Raw genomic sequence first — 20,745 nt, forward strand, 5'->3', positions numbered from 1 at the left:
GGGTTTGTCGGGTTTATGTAGGGTCGGGTTTATGGTTGATTCAAACCTGATTTGTAGTTAGGGTCGGGTTTAGGGTTGATTTTTACAAAAAAATCGGGTTTGTCGGGTTAACCCGAATAACCCAACTTGGAATTCTAACCCTGTTGAACCCGACCCTAATTATCTTATTCGAGTTAGGGTCGGATCGGGTTAATCGGGTTCGGGTTTATTTTGACACCCCTAACAGTATCATATATGTATCTTTCTTGAGAACACCCGTGGATTATTACTCCGAAACAAACTAATTTTGATGAGACAATAAGTTCTTTAAGAGCTTCAGTTAGTTTTGCCCAGGCATGTCGGTTGATTTCGGGATTCTCACAAGTCATAACAACTGGATTTGAGGCAGCAGGTTGCGAGTGAGTAGCTTTCATACCATTCTACGTTATTATCTTTCCCTGTCAACACAGTGTTTCAGCAAATCCTAACTGCCTTATAATTGTTGGTCTTAAACTTGTATGCATTTTGACTAGTCAAATGTTGCCGAAGCTGCCAATCAACCTCCCGCCCCATCTTAGTCTCAAACTCATCAAAAATTACTGTGATTCCGGTGATCTACGACGTGCCCGCCAGCTGTTTGATAAAATTACCAGCCCAGATTTGCATTCATGGACGACGTTAATATCAGCTTACACACGACATGATCTCCAAAAAGAAGCTATTAATCTTTACACCCGGTTGAGGGACATCGGATTCCAACCCGATAGATTTGTACTTCTGTCAGTTGTCAAGGCTTGTACCACATCCGGAGATCTTATTCAAGCTCAGAGAGCTCACAAAGATGCTGTCATGTTTGGGTTTCATCACGATCTTTTGTTAGGGAATGCAATGATAGACATGTTTGCAAAATGCAAGCATCTTGAAGGTGCCAAAACAGCTTTTAACGATTTACATGTTAGAGATGTAATTTCTTGGACATCGATCTGTTCTTGTTATGTTAGTTGTGGGTATCCCAGAAAGGGCCTTCAAGCCTTTAGAGAGATGGGGTTAGATGGAGTAAAACCCAACTCGGTTTCACTTTCTTCAATCCTTCCTGCTTGTTCTAAGTTGAAGTGTTTGGATTTAGGTAGAGTAATACACGGATTTGTGGTGAAAACTGGAATGGGAGCAAATGTGTTTGTGAGTAGTGCACTTATAGATATGTATGCCACTTGCTTATGCATCAAAGAGGCTGAAATGATATTCAATCAAATGGTTAACAAAGATATTGTGTCTCATAATGTAATGATATCAGCATATTTTGAGAATGGAGAACCCGAAAAAGCAGTATCCATGTTCAAAAAGATGAAAGAAAATCATTCCAAGTTAAATTACGCATCATGGAATTCCATTCTCTCTGGATGCTTTCAATCTGGACAAACACAAGAAGCATTAAACTTACTTTCAGAAATGCAAGAATCAGGATTCAAACCCAATCAGATTACATTGACTTCTGTGTTGACCGCATGTACAAATTCAGAAAGCTTGAGGGGAGGTAAGGAGATTCATGGCTACATCTTTAGGCACTGTTTCTTGAATGACACAACTGCCTTAACAGCTCTTATCTTCATGTATGCTAAATGTGGCAAACTTAAATTCTCTCAAAAAGCATTTGAGATGATGAATACAAGAGACACGATTGCTTGGAACACAATGATTATAGCAAACTCAATGCATGGAAATGGAGAAGAAGCATTAACTCTCTTTACTCAAATGCTAAAATCCGGTGTGAAACCGAATGCGATTACTTTCACAGGTGTTCTTTCTGGTTGTAGCCACTCAAAGTTAGTAGATGAGGGTCTTTCTGTTTTCAACTCAATGAGTAAAGTTCATTTGATTGAACCAGATGCTGAACACCATTCATGTGTTGTAGATATTTTAAGTCGTGCAGGTAGGTTAGAAGAGGCGTATAAATTCATACAAAATATGTCAATAAAAGCAACTCCTTCTGCTTGGGGAGCTTTACTTGGTGGATGTAGAGTGTATAAAAACGTTGATTTGGCACGAATTGTAGCAAAAAAGCTATTTGAGATTGAACCAAACAACCCCGGGAATTATGTTTCGTTATCTAACATTCTTGTGAATGCTAAACTATGGGGAGAAGCTTCAGAAACTAGGAAAGTAATGAGGGATAAAGGAATGAAGAAAGAACCAGGTTGTAGTTGGGTACAAGTTAAGAACAAGGTGCATACTTTTGTGGTTGGAGACAAGAGGAATGAACATAGTGATGATATTTATAAGTTCTTGAGTGATATGGGTGATAAAATGAGGCAAGCTGGATACTTACCTGACACAGAGTTTGTTCTTCAAGATCTTGATGGGGAGGAGAAAGAGGACACATTGTGTAATCATAGTGAGAAACTTGCTGTTGCGTTTGGGATTATGAATTTGAAAGGGGAATCGGAGATTACAGTGTTCAAGAATTTGAGAATTTGTGGGGATTGTCATAATGCTATAAAGTTTATGGCCAAAATTGTTGGGGTGAGAATAGTTGTGAGAGATTCTTTGAGGTTTCATCATTTTAGAGATGGGTTTTGTTCATGTAATGATTTTTGGTGATTAATAATCAAATATGATAACATTATTATAAGAATTCTTGATAATATACATTGAGCACAAAATCAGAATCAAGAAAACAAATAAAAACAAATACATTGAGTTAATATCACTCCAACTGAGCATACCAAACACCTTGAATTTTAACATCTTTAGGGACTTTTGCACCCAAATCAGTATCGGAGGGCTGAATGCTCTCAAACACTCCGATCACTTCACCGGTGTCAGGTTTGGTTGAGGTGACACTCAAAGTGATCTTCCCTGTTGACGCTGCAACATTCTTTACATTTTCTTTGGAAAGCTCCTCTTCATCTCCTCTCCCACCCGCCGGTAAAGCAACGGCGTTGTCATACCCGGTGGAACCACCTCTTCCCTTTGGGTCGAGAAACGAAGACCCTCTGTACGACGGGACTAGAAATTCCCCACCGAAGCTTTCCGGTTTACCGGAGGCGACAAGTTGTTTGATCGTGAACAGGAATGGCACACGCTCACCTCCAGGAAGCTGAACAGTGACGGCAGCATAGTCGATTCCGTCTTTCTCTTCGAATTTGATGGTGCCATCGGAGGATACTTCGAGAGGTCCCTCGATTTCATCGAGGGTGTAGGTCAATCGGGTCATGAGTTTGGTTTTTTGGAACTCCGGTGTGGAGTTCTTGCTAACGCCCTCGGCTTTGACAGTGAACGACGTCGGCTCTAAGCAAAATTTCTTGGCGTTGTAATTGCCTGGTTTGACGGCGAAGCCGTCGACTCCGCCTTCAATGGTTGGGCACTGGTTAGCGGTGCCTGTTCCTTTGACTTCCATGTAGGTCTTACTTTGGATTTCATCGAATGTTAGCCTTTTAGGGCTTCCTTCGGCGCTTGCTCCCTGTTATAATTAACGATTACAATAATATTGTAAGTAGAGGAGTAGGTAGAATTTGGATGATGATGATGATAAGATGGAGAATAAAAACCTACTGAAACGACGAGGGCGGAAGTTGCGAGAGCGAAGCCGGCGATTTTAGCAGCGTCGGTGCATTTGTGAGCGAAGTCTTTGAGATCGGATTGAAGGGAACAGGTGAGTTTGGCTCCCGATGACTCGACGCCGAAGGCCTTGCAGATGCTCTGAGAAGACTTGAGCTGTAAGCGGCTTGAGACGCCGACTTTGGTTGGCTGCATGAATGTTGCAGCTGCTTGTAATGAGGCTGCCATTGTTGTAAGTTTGCGAACCCCAATTCCCCTCCTGTGTCTGTTGGATCAGTCTGTTGTGAACTGTGATTGTAGTGACTACTTGCAGGGAGTTGGGTTGAAGTAGGAAAGGGATTTGTGTGGTGCATGGGAAATACTTGAGTTGATTGGAGGAAGATAAACAGATAGGATAAGGTGGTGTTCCATTGGATGCTCTGAGCTACTTTCTATGGTGTTGTGCATTGCCATGTGGTTCGTAGGACATGGAAATTCCTTTGCAACATATTTAATTTTAATTCATAATGTTTTCCTTATGCAGCAACCAGGTTTTTACTTAATTTTTTTTTTTTTAATCATGCTGTAAATCTTTTTATTCAATATTTTTGTCTTTGGTCTTGGTTAGAAAAATTATTATAATCAAGTTGATGGAATTAATTTGGATACAAAGTGTTCCTTTTTTATATGTATTTATGGAATGAAAATTTAAATAGTTGATTTTTGTGTTAGGGAAATGGAGAGATTGCATGGATATGTGGTAGAACATTGTTGGACAGGGAGGGTACTGAATATATTTTTGTGGGATTCGCTGGGAATGACATTGATCTTTGAGAAATTAAAGACCGTGTTTGTTTTCATGGTTACTTTTTTTCCTCCATAACAGACCGCATTGCTTGATAGAAAACAGTTATTGTAAATAAAGGTTTGTGAAGTTGTAATAATCAAGTAAATAAAACCTATATTTTCATTTTCTGTTTAGCTGATAAAATAAGCTCCAAAAATAAACAGATAAATATATATAAACCACCAACACGAATAGAATACCCTCCTATCCTCCTGTCAAATAGGGAGGGAAACCAATCAATATGAAAGTCTACCAAGATCCAGGCCTACGTAGAAGACAACATCACCATGTATTACCTGTAGTAGATGTAGTAGCAGCAGCAGTGGTGGTGGTGGTGGTTGTGGTGGAAGTAGACGCCTTCTCAGATGAAGCAACAACCACCCCAGGCCATGAACGACACATACAACGCTTACCTTCCTCTATACTCCCATACAAAATCTTCAAATGCTCCCCACAACCACCCCACCCATACTTTCCACACGTGTTGCATTCTACCCTGTAACACATTGTCTCACACACTCTTTCTGCCTACTCTCATCTCTTCCTCAATTTATACACTCATAGGAACTTTGGTATCATCTATGCATTCATACACGAGGCCTCCTATTGAAAATAACGATCCTCATTGTTCATTGTTTTAAGTCAACATAGACTCATGGAACCCCGAATAGGCACCCTAAGATCCAATTCTATGTTCAATGTGTGATGTGTCTTAACTCTTAACTCTTATACATGATCACGATTGAAAAAAACAAGAAATGACACAATTTATTAGAGTTCACTGTACAATGTTGCCTAACAAACTATTAGTCGAGGGTGAGCTCTGTTCACTTAACCACGGGTCCCGCACAGACACCGGTGACGTATCTTTCTCCTTTGACTTAGTCAAACGATTCAATATCATCTGTGGGACCACTACTTTCCGGCTTCCTACGCCCGCCACCGAAGAAGAAGAGGTGACTGATAATGGTGTCATGCTGACATCATCATCACCACTCATTCTAATCATCTCCAACTCATCTGCAACTTCTGTCATTGAAGGTCTCATGTCTCCATGAAAAGCTAAACACCGAAACGCCAGCTCAGCAACCTTGTGAATTGACGAAAGCGTCCACGCGTCCCTATTCGGATCCAAAAACGGATCGATAATCTCGTCCACACGCCCTTGACCGATCTTGTTTACAGCTAGAGCCGCCAGGTTGACTTCGGTGCTCCGCCTTGACAAGTCAACCACCTTCAAAGCGGTGATTATCTCCACAAGAACAACCCCAAAGCTATACACATCACTCTTATCAGAAAGATGATAGTTTTGATGATACTGTGGGTCCACATAGCCAGGTGTCCCTTGAGGTGCAGTTGAAATGTGTGACTCATCCATGATCCCAACTCTAGAAAGACCAAAATCCGCAACTTTTGAGCTGAATTTGTAATCCAAAAGTATGTTGCTGGATTTGATATCTCTGTGATAAATCGGAGGGTTCATGGAAGAATGAAGATAAGCAATCGCGTGAGCAGTTTCAGTCACAATGGTCAACCTTCTCCTCCATGGAAGACCATTTCCTCTTTCCTTTTGTAAATGTTGACAAAGTGTCCCATTTGGCATGAATTCATAAACTAATATCTGTTCGCCTTTTTCGATGCAAAACCCTAAAAGGCGAACAAGATTCGGGTGGCTTACAGAAGATAGAAGCTTGATTTCATTCATGACTTGGTCAATTCCATAATTTTCTATGTGTCGGATCTTTTTAATGGCAACCCATTCGTTGTTGTTGAGTTTTCCAGCATAAACTGTGCCATATGCTCCTATACCTAACCATTGTTTCTCAGAGAAACCGTTTGTTGCCTTTTGGATTTCTTTGTAGGGGTAAAATGGTACATTGAAGCTCCCTGTGGCTTCTGAAAGGAGACGCTTTGTACTCATTTGGTTTCTTGTAATAGCTCGCTTTCTAATGCAGTAGCAAATAAGTGCTATAATGGACATTAAAGATGCTCCCACAACAATCCCTAAAAAAATTGAAGGAACAAATAAGTAATGTTTGAGTGAGAAAATAGAATGGCAATGTAGTTTTTTGGGCATTAAGTAACAATTGAATTTAAAAGTGGTTGAGAGGAAATTACCTCCGATTAGAACAACTACTCTTGTGGTTCCACCACATTCACCAGACATGTATTTTGAAGCATTGCAATTTGAGACTGTTGCAAGAAAGCATTTTTCAGTCTGATTTATTTAATATATTCATTATAAACCTACGGAGATGAAAATTTTCCCTAATTAAGAAAAAAAAAAAGATGGTCCAATATTGACTATACATTCAAACTTAGTGGCTTTTTAGTTGTAGTCTTCATACCTTTACATGTCATTATCAACTTCTCTACACAGAGAAAATATAATGTATTTGCCTTTTTTGAAGTTATAATAACTCAATCTCTTATTTGGGAGCATGGATCACATCTTCATAAGATATAAATGAAACCCAAAAAATGGAAATGTTAAATGATCAAAACAAATAGCACCTACCAATTGGATGCTTTTTGGTCTATACTAGTGTGTGGTTGGAGTTCTATGGTCCATGAAGAAGATAGTTAGTTAAAATAAAACTATCAAGATCCACATATTTGGGTATTGCCTAAAGTCAAGGCAATTAGATCATCATCCCCCACATCCAACAAAAAAACAGATGGCTGGACAAGAAAATTAAATTCAGTTGCGTATGGTCTACTCTAATTACACATAATTAATTCATCCTCATTCAAAAATGGTAGACTAATGTTCTTGTTTCACCATTGTTGGTGTGCTTGGGACAAAATGAACAGAGGTATGGTGCAATTGAATTAACAAGGAATAACGACTAATCAGTGATTATACAGGTATATAAATTGGGTGAAGAGGGAACTAACCTCTCCTGCAACCATCGCCGTTGACGAATCCATCTCCGTCGTATCCCTTATTGCAGTGGCATCGGTACCCCGCCATCGCATTATAAATTGATATGTTCTCACAGACCGCTTGGTGATGGCAATGGCAATCCCCGTGCACCCACCACCCCAACTCCGCCGACTGAAACCCCATCGACAACGACGACCTCTGCGTACTGTTTCCGTCCAAAACAACGGTAATCGCCGAGTACAGAACCCGACAACCGGCCATATCTAATTTAGTCAAATCCATAAACTCATTTGCCATAAACTCTACGCGACCAAGGTCATCATCTGAGTAGCAATTTAAGCTGCTATTAGGTAATCTACAACTTGATGAGTTATAGTAACTCATTGAGACCGCGCATTTATTCAAGCCCACGCTACAGTTTCCCAACAGCAACTCATTTCGCTTTGTGAGGGCATAATTTTGGTTTCTGAGTAGTCGGATTTCTTCAAACCGGCGATCGCATTTAGCCGGCAAATTAATCAGTATATGATCTCTGGTTAGATTCAGAACCGTGTAGTTGCCAATACGAAGTTCTCCGGTATCTGCACAAGTAAGAGGGACTTCACAACCGTCGGAGAAGCCGAATGGGAAACGAACTGGGATATCGCGACTACTTCCTTTACAAACGCGATTGCAATTTGCTCCGACAGATGCTGCTGATGATGATGATGATGCGATTACCAGAATCACAGAGAAAAGGAGAAGGTGAAGAATCATGTTTCAATATTATTGAAATTGAAAAGTCCTACAAGTATTAAGCATAACGAAGGGAAAGCTCAAAACGGGGCCAGTAATGGACCATTTATTGGAAGAAATTAATGGGGTGCAGTTGATGTTGATGAGAATTTCCTGCTTTATTCAATAAATGATTTCGGTGAAATACTGAGAGCTTGAATCTTGGATTTTGAATTTAAATATGCAAGTAACTTAGCTGATTGATTTACTCTTGATGAGATATTTCTAAAATTCAAAATATGACGCCATTGACGAGATTCAATGCTCTTCGAATTGACTAATAAAAGTTGAGGGGGCTTAGAAACTAGAAGCAGATCCGGTTATCCTTTTAGTTTTTGCTCTTCTCCGGCGGAGGCGTTTGTGAGAGACGGAAGGAGGCCGCGATAGAATAAAGGACATCTCTGAACGTTGGCAAGCTGAATCGTGCGACGATGACGATCTTTTCGGGTTACCATTTTAATCCAGTTGAAGTAACAAAATACAAAATAAAATCTAAATTCAAGATCTTTTATAATATTATTATTAATAATCAGAGAATGAAGAATACAGTTATATAAAATATTAAAACATCAAAGATCTTATATGGCTCTTTCAATAGATATTTTTTCATCGGTCAAAAGATTTGAATATTAGAAATAATATGTTACGATAATTTTAAATCTTAATATCATATTGTTTCCATTTGTAAGAAGCTATAAATATAGATTTTTTTTTTTGGAACTGCAGTAAGAAGCTACATTGACCATACAAAGTTGAATTATGAGTTTATTTATTGAGCATGTGGTGTAAAATATATGTATTATACAGGTTGATTATATATATATATATATATATATATATATATATATATATATATATATATATATATATATATATATATTAAAATGTAAATAATAAATATTTTTTTAAAATAAAATGTTAAAATAAAAAATAAAAAAAATATTAATTGCAATTTAGTATAATATTTATTACATTTGATACTTTATATATATATATATATATATATATATATATATATATATATATATATATATATATATATATATATATATAAATAAGTATTATGTGCTTTTTAATTTTAAAATTTGAAAAAAAAAAAACATAATTAGTGTTCTAAAAGCCGTGTCATGGCGTGAGGCGTGGCGTCGCCGTTACGAAAAGCTTCATAACGTTGCTGTTAGGCGTGGCGCGTGGCAAGGTGTGATATGGCATGCCATGGCGTGTTATGGCGCGTGTTTTTTCGTTTGAGACACATTTTTTTGCTATTTTTTATACCTTTTCTAATCGGACATATAAGTATTGTGTTTTTTTATTAACTTTCGTCATAACTCATTAAGCTTGAGGCTTGGCCTTGCCGCCACGCCACGCCTCACGCCTTTTAGAACCTTGACCATAATATGACATGTGGATATTATTTATTGAAAAAATATCATAAAATGACAAGTGTCAAAACTCATTAAAAATTGACATATGACAAAATTATCTTCATTTATTATAATAGATTCTTTGAATCCACCTAAGATTAAACATACGGATGACAGGGGGTAACTAAATGAATAGTGATAAAAAAAAAAAAAAAAAAAAAAAAAAAAAAAAAAAAAAACCCTTCAATTATTGTTGAAACTCTTGGTGTATATAATTACTTGGCGAATCTTCTCGTGCTGCCCAAGATATAAATGTTAAAATTTAAGATTTATCTATTTTTTATGTCTCTTTTTATATTGTTATCATAGACTTTTATAAAAACGTCTTTGTGAACGAAATCACTAAACAATAGTTTAATTAATTTTTGAAGATACGATATTTTGTCTAATATATCCGATCGTAAAAAAATGTCGGATATGCTATATTAATATTTGTTAAAAATCGGGGTATAGAATTGTTTGGATCAATAAGAGTTGTGAAATGCTTTCATATTAAAGCATTTGGAGAGTATACTCGAAAATCTCTAATCAAATAAAACTCACTCTTTGCAAGAAGAGAGAATGTAGATGTTATGAAAATTTGTACCCAAAATGACTTCAAAATTGATTATATAACAAGAAACCAACTAACTTCGTGTCTTAAAACTTTCATATGGTGGTTACAGTAATGTAACTTCCTGTTACATAATCTGTCATAAATCAACTTAAAAACGGGTCTAGAACCAGGATCACAAAATCAAGTTTATTCCAAAACCAGGATCACAAAATTGAGTTTATTCCAAAAAACTGGATTTATGAGGCCTTTTTTATATAGCAACATAACACATAAAAAAAAATCGCGCTGACCTGGCAGTTCGACCCTAACCAGGGGCTCTACCCCTTGGACCCCGCCAGGGGCTGTCATCCTTGGACCCCACTCCTAGTGGCGCTACCCCCAGACCCCTGCCAGTTCAAGGGTTTTCCCCTAAATAGCAATATACTTTCAACAAAGACAAAATTAAACAAATGTGTACTCCGCACCATCCTAATTTTATGAATAATTATCAAAATGACATTGATCATCAAATTAATCATGTTACACTTAAATAATATTAGTGATATAAATATCACCAACAATATTATGTGAAGATCATAAAATTAGTATCTTTTATTGAGAATGTATGCCTAGGAGTTATTTTATAATAAAGTAAAAAATGACATTCTAGGACAAAAAAATTGTTGAATATGTGTCGTTTGTTTATGTTCAATTGCAATAGAAAGTTATATTTGAAGATTGATAAAACTTAAACGATGTTAACGGTATATTCTAATATACCAAACTTTGTATATTGAAAGTTATGATATAAAAATTAGTTAAGTTGTTCAAATTATTAAATGCTAATTAGAAATGAAACGATAATAAAACAAAAATAAACCAATAGTAATTATATGTATGTATGTATGTATGTGTATATATTGTTGGTGATTTTAGTGTCACCTGACATTTGTGTAATTGGAACTGACATATAAGCTAATGGGCTTATTGTTTATGCTATATATTATATGTTTGGTAAATGTGGAGTGCATGCATATGTAAGATCGAGTTATAAGTCGATACGACTTCATGGTGGGGGTTGCGCCCCTTCGCACGATCCTAGCGGGGTTTAAGGAGCATATCCCCTGTCTTCATAAATTTGAGTTAGTTTTTTTTATGGAAAAATTGAATTCTAGTGGGTGATTATAGTAAGATTGACACATCTTGTCAATTTTGGTAACCATTGATTATGTCATTAATTTCGAGATTTAAATAACTAATTTAGAAGATTGAACCCTTATTTGTCATGTATATATACGACTCTTCCTTTGAGTTGTATATGTAACACTCGGTTCATGTAAACATTTTATCAAGTTTAAAATTTAGGTAATTTAACTCGGATCATGACGTGAAGGATGCTTGTCACGCCGTGAGGAGAATAATGGAAGCGCACATCACCTTTGGGCTCACGGCGTGAGCACTTATGGCTCACGACATGAGGCCGGTCTGAGAGGAAACCCTAATTTTAGGGGTCTTATTCTGTATTTAAAGGAAGTGAGGGCTAAGGTTAGCCCACCCTCAACCCCATCACATCCTTGCACTCCCCTTTGAAACCCTAGAATCCATATTTGATCTTGAGCTTACTTGTGGTGATTCTAGTCAAGAAGAAGAAGAGGAGGGGCATCTAGTCCATCATTTTTGAATTTAATCCTCATAATCAATCATTTTCACACCTTCTAGACCTTTTGTGAGTTTCAAGTTCATTACTTTATGAGGCCATGAGCTTAGATCCAAATTTTTTATGATTTATCCTTCATATACAAGATGAGGTAGTGGTTGGAATCCATAAAGTTGCCAACTTTATGGATTTCAGTGTCCATTGAGTAGTATAGATGCTATATATGGAATATATGGAATATGGTTGAGTTTTATGACTCTTGCACGGGATTTGGTAACATTTCCTCCTTTTGTGCCCTAGTTAGTGTTTGGGACATGTATTGGACATGCATGTCCAAAAAGCCATGGTTTTATGATGTTCTGGAGTAAATAAGACACTATGGAGGATTTAGTTGCTTGTCCAAAAAGGGGTTAAGAGTTGTATTAAGCATTTCTATCCAGAGCGTCCTCACGATGTGAGCACTTGGGTGTCATGATGTGAGGATGGTGTTCCTCGCCTATTTTGGCTTATTAGGTCACGACGTGACCGCTAGAGGGTCACGACGTGATGAGTGGCTGTGGGAATTTCGAGTGTGGATTCAATTTTGACTTTAACCAGATTTTGACCAAATTTGACTCAGGGGTATTATGGGTAATTTGAGTAGTAAATTGAGTTGGGTTACTGTTTTCATATAGGTGATAAGTAGAGTCAGTATCCGAAGTGGTGATATGTTCAGCTATCATTTCATACTATAAGATGAGTTTTTCCTCACTACTTTTGGGTCAAAGACACTAATGTCAACCCTCTAGATTATATGTTATGGTATATAGGATGTTGCTATGTTGTAGTGATCTGTATATGTGCATGTTTTTTTGATGACTGGTTATATGATTATTTGTTTAATGAGTATCTGTTATTTGTTATGCATATATCGACATGGTATAGTGGGGTTATGACAGTACTGCTTTTGTTTTTATAGAAAGTAAACAATCAAGCAGTCAGTCAATAGGGCGAGTGTAACGCCCCAAATCCCACACCCAAAAATTTTGTTTTTATAGAAAATAAACAATCGATCAAACATGTTTGTCAAAACCATTAAGTATTCATAGTAAATCAAATAGCATCCCAAAAGTACATTAGAGTCATTGAGCAGAAAAATCCTGGTGTGTGCAAGGCGATCATCCCGAGCTCTTTCCCTTCGATCTGGAAGTACCTAAAACATAATCTGAAAACCGTAAGTACAAAGCTTAGTGAGTTCCCCAAAATATCTCATACCATACATACAATGGGCCTTGCCCGAAAACCATCGGGCCCCGTGCGGAACAAATTTATCGACGAATCTAGCATTTGTAGGTTCCCAATAATGATTATAATTATGAAAATAAGCTATCCTAAAAGCTTAGTAAGTGTGTTGCACTTACAGAGGTTTCTAGCAAAAACTAGGATTTATGTTGGCAGAACTCCGACTCGAGAGCTTCTAATTCTCGAGCCCTCTAATGCTCCAGAGCTTCGCTAAACTAAAATACTCTGAAATCCCAAAGAAAAAACCTATTTTCGTGCCTAAGAACTAGATAGGAAGTTTAGAAATGATGTGAGGAAGAATGGTAGATTTGAAAGCTATTTATAGGCGAAATTCCAGCATGTGCGTCACACACATGGTCAGAGCATGCCGAACATGCGGTTAGCTGGGTGACGTGGCCCCTGTGAAAACGTGACACGTGGCAAGATTTGGGTAGCCTATCAGAGCGCATTGTGCCTCCGATCGGCGTATGCCATGCACACGCGTATTTTCAGTTTTTTCAAAAAAACACATCTTCTTCATACGAGCTTCGTTTTCGACCTTCTTTATATCCACGCATAGCTATCGACATTATCTACAACTTTCATTTAAACTCTGTCGGCTTTTTCTCAATTTATTTTTAAAGCTATATTTTTAACAAGCTTAGATTATTAAAGTTCGTATAAAACTCATAACTCATTCATACAAATTTCATTCTCGACTATCTTTATATCGACGGAATAGGAGATCTTCAACTCTTGTTTAAATTGGTTTTCCTAACAATCAACCGATCTTGATTTTGGTTTGTAACGCCGCGTTTATTTAAATAAATTAATAAATGTAAGTCTCGGACTAAGTTGTGAAGAATTTTGAAAGTTGAGGGTTAAAAGTGTAAGTTTCGGATTTAGTTTTTAAATATTTTTGAAGTCAGAGGCTGTTTAGTATATGTTGGATTTAAGTTGCAAATATTCGTGGGGTCAGGGGCTAAAGTGTAAGTCTTGGGCTTAAATTGTAAAGGATTTCAGGAGTGAGGGTAAAAAGGTAAATTTGGGACCTAGTTGAAAGAAGAATGAGAATGAGTGACCAAAATCATCATTATGGAAATGAATTGGGAAAGCACCAAGGTATATAATCCATTCGGAAACTCTAACCCTAGCATTCTTTGAGGAGCCGTCACCCTCTCCACCTTCAACCTCTAGCCGCCACCCTTATCCCTCCACCCTCCCTTCCGACTAGCTTCCAGCTACCATGCGTGAAGACGGCTGCCACCATCAATTGTTGTTCCGACCAGTCAAGGGCCCGTTGCCGCTGCTCCTTCGCCGTCTAAACGCCTCCAGCCTCACTGTCGGGATGTTGTGTGCATCAGAGGATCGCCATGGCTGCCGGAAATGATGTCAAGGCAGTGTTGCTGGAATTTTGGACGTTCTTTTTCCTCCCTCTTCTTTTGGTTCGCGTTTAGGTGGTTGCTTCAGCTCATAACCGTCGTTGTAGTGTTGGAACTGTAGTGTTGCCATCAAATGCCACCACCTCTGCCCCTTTTCTCTCCGTGAGGATGACTGTTGACGTTACCGTTAACGAAGACCGAGCAGGGGCCACCTTTGGCCGTTGTTGTTGCTGCCGTTTGCCAACTGAGACCGCTAACCCTAGCCGCCACCCTCATTGATGGAGACTGTTAAAGAAGATAAGTTGTTGCCGCCCCCAATTGTCGCCTTCCTATAGCCACCAGCCACCGTGGAAGATGGTTGTGTGTGTTGCTATGTGTTTAGGCGTGTGTTGGCATATTGTGTTTTGGTGTGCGTGATGTATGTAGTTTCGTTGGGCCAGAAAGTCAATAAAGGGCGACCACCACCATGAGGTGGTAGCTGCCGCCACGAGCCACCACCGGCCACCATGGTGTGGCTGTGTGTGTGTGTTAGTTAGTGTGTGTATTTTGGATAAAAGCCTTGTAATTGTAATTGCGTGGAATAATGAAAATAATAATAGTAACCACCACCGTAAGGTGGTCGCCGCCGCCGTGAGCCGCCATTGGGCACCACTACCCGAGGCGGTAATGGGTGGTGCCCCGCAAGCAAGCCCTAATTGACCTAGCAAGACCTAAATGGGCTTAATGACTCATTTGGGCCATGTTTGAGTGAAAAACCCTAGTGTCAAGTATTTGGGCCTTGGACTTATTAGACCCACTTTTGGGCCATTGAGATGGATTGTGTATTAAGCCCAATTTCTCCATATCAATTATCTAGTAGAGTAAAGGACTTAATGGATTAAGTCCTTAATGGGCTAAGTGAGAAAACCCTAATATTCACTTGGGCTTTGTGTTGGGCCATCCAAGAATAATCAAATGGACTAGAGTAATTAGTTGGGCTTTAGGGTAAGGTCCATATGAAGGATTGGGCCCAATTTAGAAAATTGGGCCATAGTTTGGGCCTAGATGGTTGTATGATATTGGGCCCTTAGAATGAGACATGTTGGACTGGACTAAATAATTGGGCCTTAAGGGAAGTCCATGTAGAGGTTTGGGCCCAATTTGGAAAATTGGGCCATAGTAGGGACTTGGTCCATTATTAGACTTTTGGGACTTTGGTTTGGGCCTTGGGTTGGAGTCAAGCTAAGATAGGGGTAAAGTAGTCTTTTACCCAAGTATAGACAAGATGGTTATGATTTGGAACCTAATTATTAATTGGGTGTTATTTTGGTGTTAACAGTTCGGGAATCTGTCATCCAGCAGCTGGGGTTGAGTCTGCGGGATTTCAGCAGTGTGGGATTGTGTCTACGGGACTTCAGCAGTGTGAGGTGAGTTTCCTTCCAGTAGTAACGGGTCTACGGCCACAATGCCGGCCCGTTTATTTAGCAGTAGTTTAGTGTGCTTGATGTCTTTGTGATTCAAGCATGTCTTTGTGTTATGCGTTCCGGACTTCGGTCCGATGCAGTATGCAGTATATGTGTTTATGCTAGTAGTTATGATTATGTTATGCTATGTTCAGTCAGTTTCCGGACTGCGGTCCGATGTAGAGGGCAAGGCCCTGGTTAGTTCTAGACTTCGGTCCGATACAGAGGGCAAGGCCCTGGTTAGTTCCGGACTTCGGTCCGATGCAGTTTCAGGACTTCGGTCCGATGCATAGGGCAAGGCCTTGGTTAGTTCCGTACTTCGGTCTGATGCAGTTTCCGGACTTCGGTCCGATGCAGAGGGCAAGGCCATGGTTAGTTCCGAACTTCGGTCCGATGCAGTTTCCGGACTTCGGTCTGATGCTGTGGGCAAGGCCCAATACGTGTTTATATGTTATTGTATGGTATGTGGTAGCTTGGGGGAGCTCACTAAGCTTTGTGCTTACAGTTTTCAATTTTGGTTTCAGGTACTCAGTTTTCGAAAAAGGAGCTCGGGAAGATTGCAGTGCACACACCATTTGTTTCAGCCTGGGATGTTTATACTCTGATATACTTGACAACTGTTATAATATTTTGAGATACATTGCTTATGATTTTTATATGAGATTTATCGAGTATGGTTTTTATTATTAAATTAAACGAAATTTTCAAACTGTGTTTTTGGGATGTTACATGGTTTTATTGTCGCATACTACAATGCTGAAGCTTTTAAAAATCATGACTTCCTCATGTGAAGTCAAATGTGGACGTTCTCTATATGCACGCTCTCAGTTTTACGACCACTATAACTTTCGTTTAGATCATTACGACTAATAAGTAATCTATATTTGATTCGTATTTTACGACGTGCATAGTCGTGTCGACTTAATCGCGAAACTTCAAAGAAGCATAACTTTTTAATACGAAGTCGGATTCAGGCGTTGTATATATCTACAGAAACCATATTGATGTTTCTCACATGTTTATAATGATTACTTTAGCTCAAAATTAATACATATCTACTTTGAATTTATAAACTACGCTTTATATTGAAATTTATTGGAATACAAACATGGGGTGTTACATACACCTCGTATGTTTTTCTTATTAGTGTGTGTTTGGAAAAACTAATTGATAGTCGGAGGTTGTTGCTTTTATTTATACACAAGTGTTTTATAAACCTAGCTAATAGTTCTTAAAGGTGTAAAATTAAATAAAAATAAAAATCTAAAATCTCTCAAATCCTATTTGAAGTAGATTTTGAAATATGATATTTTGTTTAAATAAAATTTAAAAGATCCTATTGCTGAATGATTTTTTTTAAAGCTAAAAGCTTAAAAAAACTTCAATAAAACTCTCAAAAGCTCTACGTCGAGCATACCCTTAATAAAAAACTTCATATATTTTATACTAGTATTATTTAAATTCATTTAGCTAATATTATAATACTTGTTAAACGTTAAATATACTACAAAAATATGGAGTCGGTGCACACAAACCATCCGAGTAATGGTGATATGGTAACATGGATTGCTTGTGGATCGTATGTAGTCACTTTATGAATTAATATTTCGATCCCATTATCTAGGATAATCCCACCTTTAAATGTAGGCATAGAAAAGTCAAATTCCTAAAGAGAATTGTTTGAGTTCTATAATCTAAGAGATAGCCAAAATGGATTTACCAAAAAACATGCCTTTCTTTCCTTTAAAAAGGCAATATATATTTTGATGAGACGTATGATTTACACTTGAATTGATTATTGTATTTTGTGACGTCCATAAAATTTCAATAAAATTTAAAATTTTCAAAACAACCTATTTATTAAAGAGGTGTTTACAAAACTGTTATTTCCAAAACATTTTATTTAAAACCGGAATCATTTACACATAGTTTTTAAAACAATAACGTTATCAGAGAATCCAAGGAACATAAGTTCTAAAAACACAAGGATGTGTACGGTCACGCCTTCGTCTTGCCAAAACATCTGGAGCAACTAAAACCGTAAGCACAAAGCTTAGTAAGTTCCCCCAAAGTACTACCACACAAACATATAACATATACCAACAAACAACATGCATACAGAGCCTTCAGCCTGACTGAACCGCCTCGCAGGGCCTACAGCCTATCTGGACCGTTCCCAAGCCTTCGACATGACTGGACCACCTCGCAGGGCCTACAACCTATTCGGACCGCTCCCGAGCCTTCGGCATGACTAAATCGCCTCGCAGGGCCTACAGTCTATCCAGACCGCTCTCGATGACATGACTGGACCGCTGTGACAACCCGGATTTTTTTCCGTCAATGTTAGCCCGATTCCGCTAATAAAATTTGAATTTTATTGAGTTCCGTCAAATTCCTTTGGTTTGGAAAATCATTTAGTTATATAATTGAATTTTATATATGAGTCGGAACCAAAATCACGCAAAAAACCCGAGTTTCCTTTGAAAAATCAAAAGTTTTCGGCCTAAGTACTGTTCACGGCCGTAAACCAGTTTACGGTCAGCGACATGTGGACCCCACCACCGACCATACACCCAAACTATAAATACAGGACTCCCACCTTCATTTGAACTTTTCTGGCCGAAAACTCTCCCTCTCTCTAACCTCTCGACCGTAAACACCAAAACACCCTATTTTCTTCCGAAAATCATCAAGGATCACCTTTGGAGGTTGTTTTGGAGCATCTAAAACGCGTTTTTCATCGATTCCAACATCATTGTTCTTGAGTTTGAGGTCATACACGCTTCAAATCTTCAAGGGCCGCAAACCGTTTACGACCGTACACCCTTCAAATCTTCAGAGTTCCTTCAAGAACACCATTCACGATCGTAAACCCTTCAAGGGGATGTTCACGGCCGAGAACCGTTTACGGCCGTAATCCCTTCACGACCGCAAACCCTTCTTAAGCGGTGAACTTGGCTGAAAACCCACTTTCCCCGATTCAATCGAGTCCCGATAACATTCCTAAACCGAAAACAAGTGTTTTTCTAACACTATAAATAATGGTTTCACTAATAAAATACAATTATGTATTTAATTGTTGATTAGGATCCCGTTAAGTACCGTGTGCATCCAACCAAGGGTCTTCACTTCCAGTTTCGCTGTCCAACTATTCACGCAACTAACAGTGAGTTCATACCCCTATTCTTTTACTATTTTCACGTTTTTAGGGGGGGGGGGGGGGGAATACAAGCCAAACATAAATGATTTTGTGAACTTATACAAAAGAATTTCAACATGTTCAAAACTTATGCAATTGATACAACCAAAAGATTTCCATGTTTTATAAGATATTTAGATATTTTATCCCTTTTGTAACATGCTGAGCATAAGGGACATTTTCAACATACATCCATATCAAGCATGGTTATACGAATCACAATAGTATATTTGGGACTAACAATTCTACACCTGAACTGCTAGATACATTTAGGCAGGCATACATGGGGTGACAAACATCATATATCCGACACTTGAAGAACGTCGTAAGGGTCACTAGGTCATATCAAGCATGGTTATATGACTCACAATAGTATAAACTAACCTTATTTTTTACGGGATTTCATTCTTCTTTAGTTTTATTTTCATTAATACAACTGGAGGATTTCAGGGATTTCAATGCATAGTTTTATTTTAAGTAATAAAACTACTATACACACTGGTGGTAACCAGGGTTTTCAAACATAACATTTTATACATCACTGGCGATAGCCAAGGTTTTCCTACAAAGGGTTTTTCATTCAAAACATCGTTATTGTAACGCCCGCAAATCCGGGCTAGTCAAATTAGAGGCAATAGGGGTCGAAAACGACTTTTCGACAAAATATTATTTAGAATAAATAATCTTAACCAAGTTGTATAGTATGTCACAAGGTTTCCGTACATAAAAAGAACGCCGAAATCCGAGTTATAACGAAGAAGTTATGACCCGTCGAAGTTTCGCGATAGAACCGGCACGATAACGGAAAGCGTAAATAGTGAATTTACGATAGAGCGAGATTTAGCCTTAGCGATCTAAACGGAAGTCGTAGGATATGTTAAACTAAGAACATCGATAAAAAGAACGCCCAAATCTGACTTCGTATGAAGAAGTTATGATTTTTCGAAGTTTCAAGTTAGCAGTGTACAACCCGAAATTCGAATATTAGATCGAGCGGTTTTTAGCCGACATGACCTAAACGAGAATCGAATATCTCGTTGAGAGTAGCGTAACGAGAAAAAGATGGGCGAAAACGGATGTCGGATGAAAAAGTTATGAGGATTTAACGGACCAATCCTGTCCCGGCCCGTTAATAATATAAAATTTAAAATCAAACCTAAATTAGCCGACGGAGTCTAAACGAAAGTTGTAGAGTACATTCCCACCTTCGCGTGGATATAAAGAACGTCAAAAACGGAGTTCGTATAAGAAAGTTACGAATTTTTAAAGTTGAAGTATGAAAATGCGAAGTCTGGTGCGAGACTGGTGACGTGGCGCGTTGTGGGCCGTCCGATGAAGGTCTCAGATCTCGCTTCGGATCATGCCACGAAGCCTCGCCCTACGCCCCGCGTACGAGATCTGGAACACCCCGAAGTGGCTAACAGCTGGAGTTTGTCTGGCGCTCTTATCCGATGACTACGCCCCGCGTAGGTCCGAGGTACGCCCAGCGTACCGAGGCCTCGCAAGGCTATAAAAAGGGGCCAAGATTTCTTCATTCTTCACACCATTTTTCACTTCTCTCTCTACATATTTTCTCTCTCTAAGTGCTATAAACCCCCCTAAGCCCTAGTTAAGCCCCTTAGCCCCCGAGGGAGGCCCCGAGGCTCCCGGAGTCCCGAGAAAAAGGAGTTTTTCGGTTTCGAAACGCTGCTCCAATTAAGTTCCGGTTTTCGATAAAATTCGTTGTAAGTGTGCTACGCTTACGCAATTTTTAATATAGCTTTCAAATAATTATAGGAATGTTATTTGGTCCTTAAAATAATTATTTGGGCTATTATTATGA

The 20,745-nt window shown here is 38.5% G+C and overlaps 3 protein-coding genes across 3 annotated transcripts; 1 reads left to right on the forward strand and 2 right to left on the reverse strand.

Annotated features, from left to right (window-relative positions):
• The first annotated feature begins 228 nt into the window (after positions 1–228).
• On the forward strand, positions 229–3,262 carry LOC111876695 (pentatricopeptide repeat-containing protein At1g20230). The gene is made up of 2 exons (XM_023873267.3): positions 229–398; positions 513–3,262. Exon 2 carries the CDS (start codon positions 517–519, stop codon positions 2,575–2,577), a length of 2,061 nt encoding a protein of 686 aa, XP_023729035.1. The 5' UTR covers positions 229–398; positions 513–516; the 3' UTR covers positions 2,578–3,262.
• Positions 2,578–3,879, reverse strand: LOC111876697 (oxygen-evolving enhancer protein 1, chloroplastic). Its single transcript, XM_023873270.3, has 2 exons — positions 3,532–3,879; positions 2,578–3,439 (listed from the first exon to the last, which is right to left on the reverse strand). The coding sequence occupies exons 1-2, from the start codon at positions 3,763–3,765 to the stop codon at positions 2,684–2,686; spliced, it is 990 nt and encodes a 329-aa protein (XP_023729038.1). The 5' UTR covers positions 3,766–3,879; the 3' UTR covers positions 2,578–2,683.
• A 1,192-nt stretch (positions 3,880–5,071) lies between these two features.
• LOC111876696 (wall-associated receptor kinase-like 14) lies at positions 5,072–8,562 on the reverse strand. The gene is made up of 3 exons (XM_023873268.3): positions 7,262–8,562; positions 6,482–6,556; positions 5,072–6,367 (listed from the first exon to the last, which is right to left on the reverse strand). Exons 1-3 carry the CDS (start codon positions 8,004–8,006, stop codon positions 5,142–5,144), a joined length of 2,046 nt encoding a protein of 681 aa, XP_023729036.1. The 5' UTR covers positions 8,007–8,562; the 3' UTR covers positions 5,072–5,141.
• Between the last annotated feature and the right edge of the window lie 12,183 nt (positions 8,563–20,745).

The sequence above is a fragment of the Lactuca sativa genome, chromosome 2 (genome assembly GCF_002870075.4).
Source record: "Lactuca sativa cultivar Salinas chromosome 2, Lsat_Salinas_v11, whole genome shotgun sequence".
In the NCBI taxonomy this organism is placed as follows: Eukaryota; Viridiplantae; Streptophyta; class Magnoliopsida; order Asterales; family Asteraceae; genus Lactuca; species Lactuca sativa.

Coding starts and splice junctions, on each gene's coding strand:
- LOC111876695 (XM_023873267.3), top strand. CDS start 517: ATGTTGCCGAAGCTGCCAATCAACCTCCCGCCCCATCTTAGTCTCAAA.
- LOC111876696 (XM_023873268.3), bottom strand. CDS start 8,006: ATGATTCTTCACCTTCTCCTTTTCTCTGTGATTCTGGTAATCGCATCA. Junction 6,557..7,261: donor CGGCGATGGTTGCAGGAGAG/GTTAGTTCCCTC, acceptor TTCTTGCAACAG/TCTCAAATTGCAATGCTTCA. Junction 6,368..6,481: donor AGTAGTTGTTCTAATCGGAG/GTAATTTCCTCT, acceptor CAATTTTTTTAG/GGATTGTTGTGGGAGCATCT.
- LOC111876697 (XM_023873270.3), bottom strand. CDS start 3,765: ATGGCAGCCTCATTACAAGCAGCTGCAACATTCATGCAGCCAACCAAA. Junction 3,440..3,531: donor CTTCCGCCCTCGTCGTTTCA/GTAGGTTTTTAT, acceptor TAATTATAACAG/GGAGCAAGCGCCGAAGGAAG.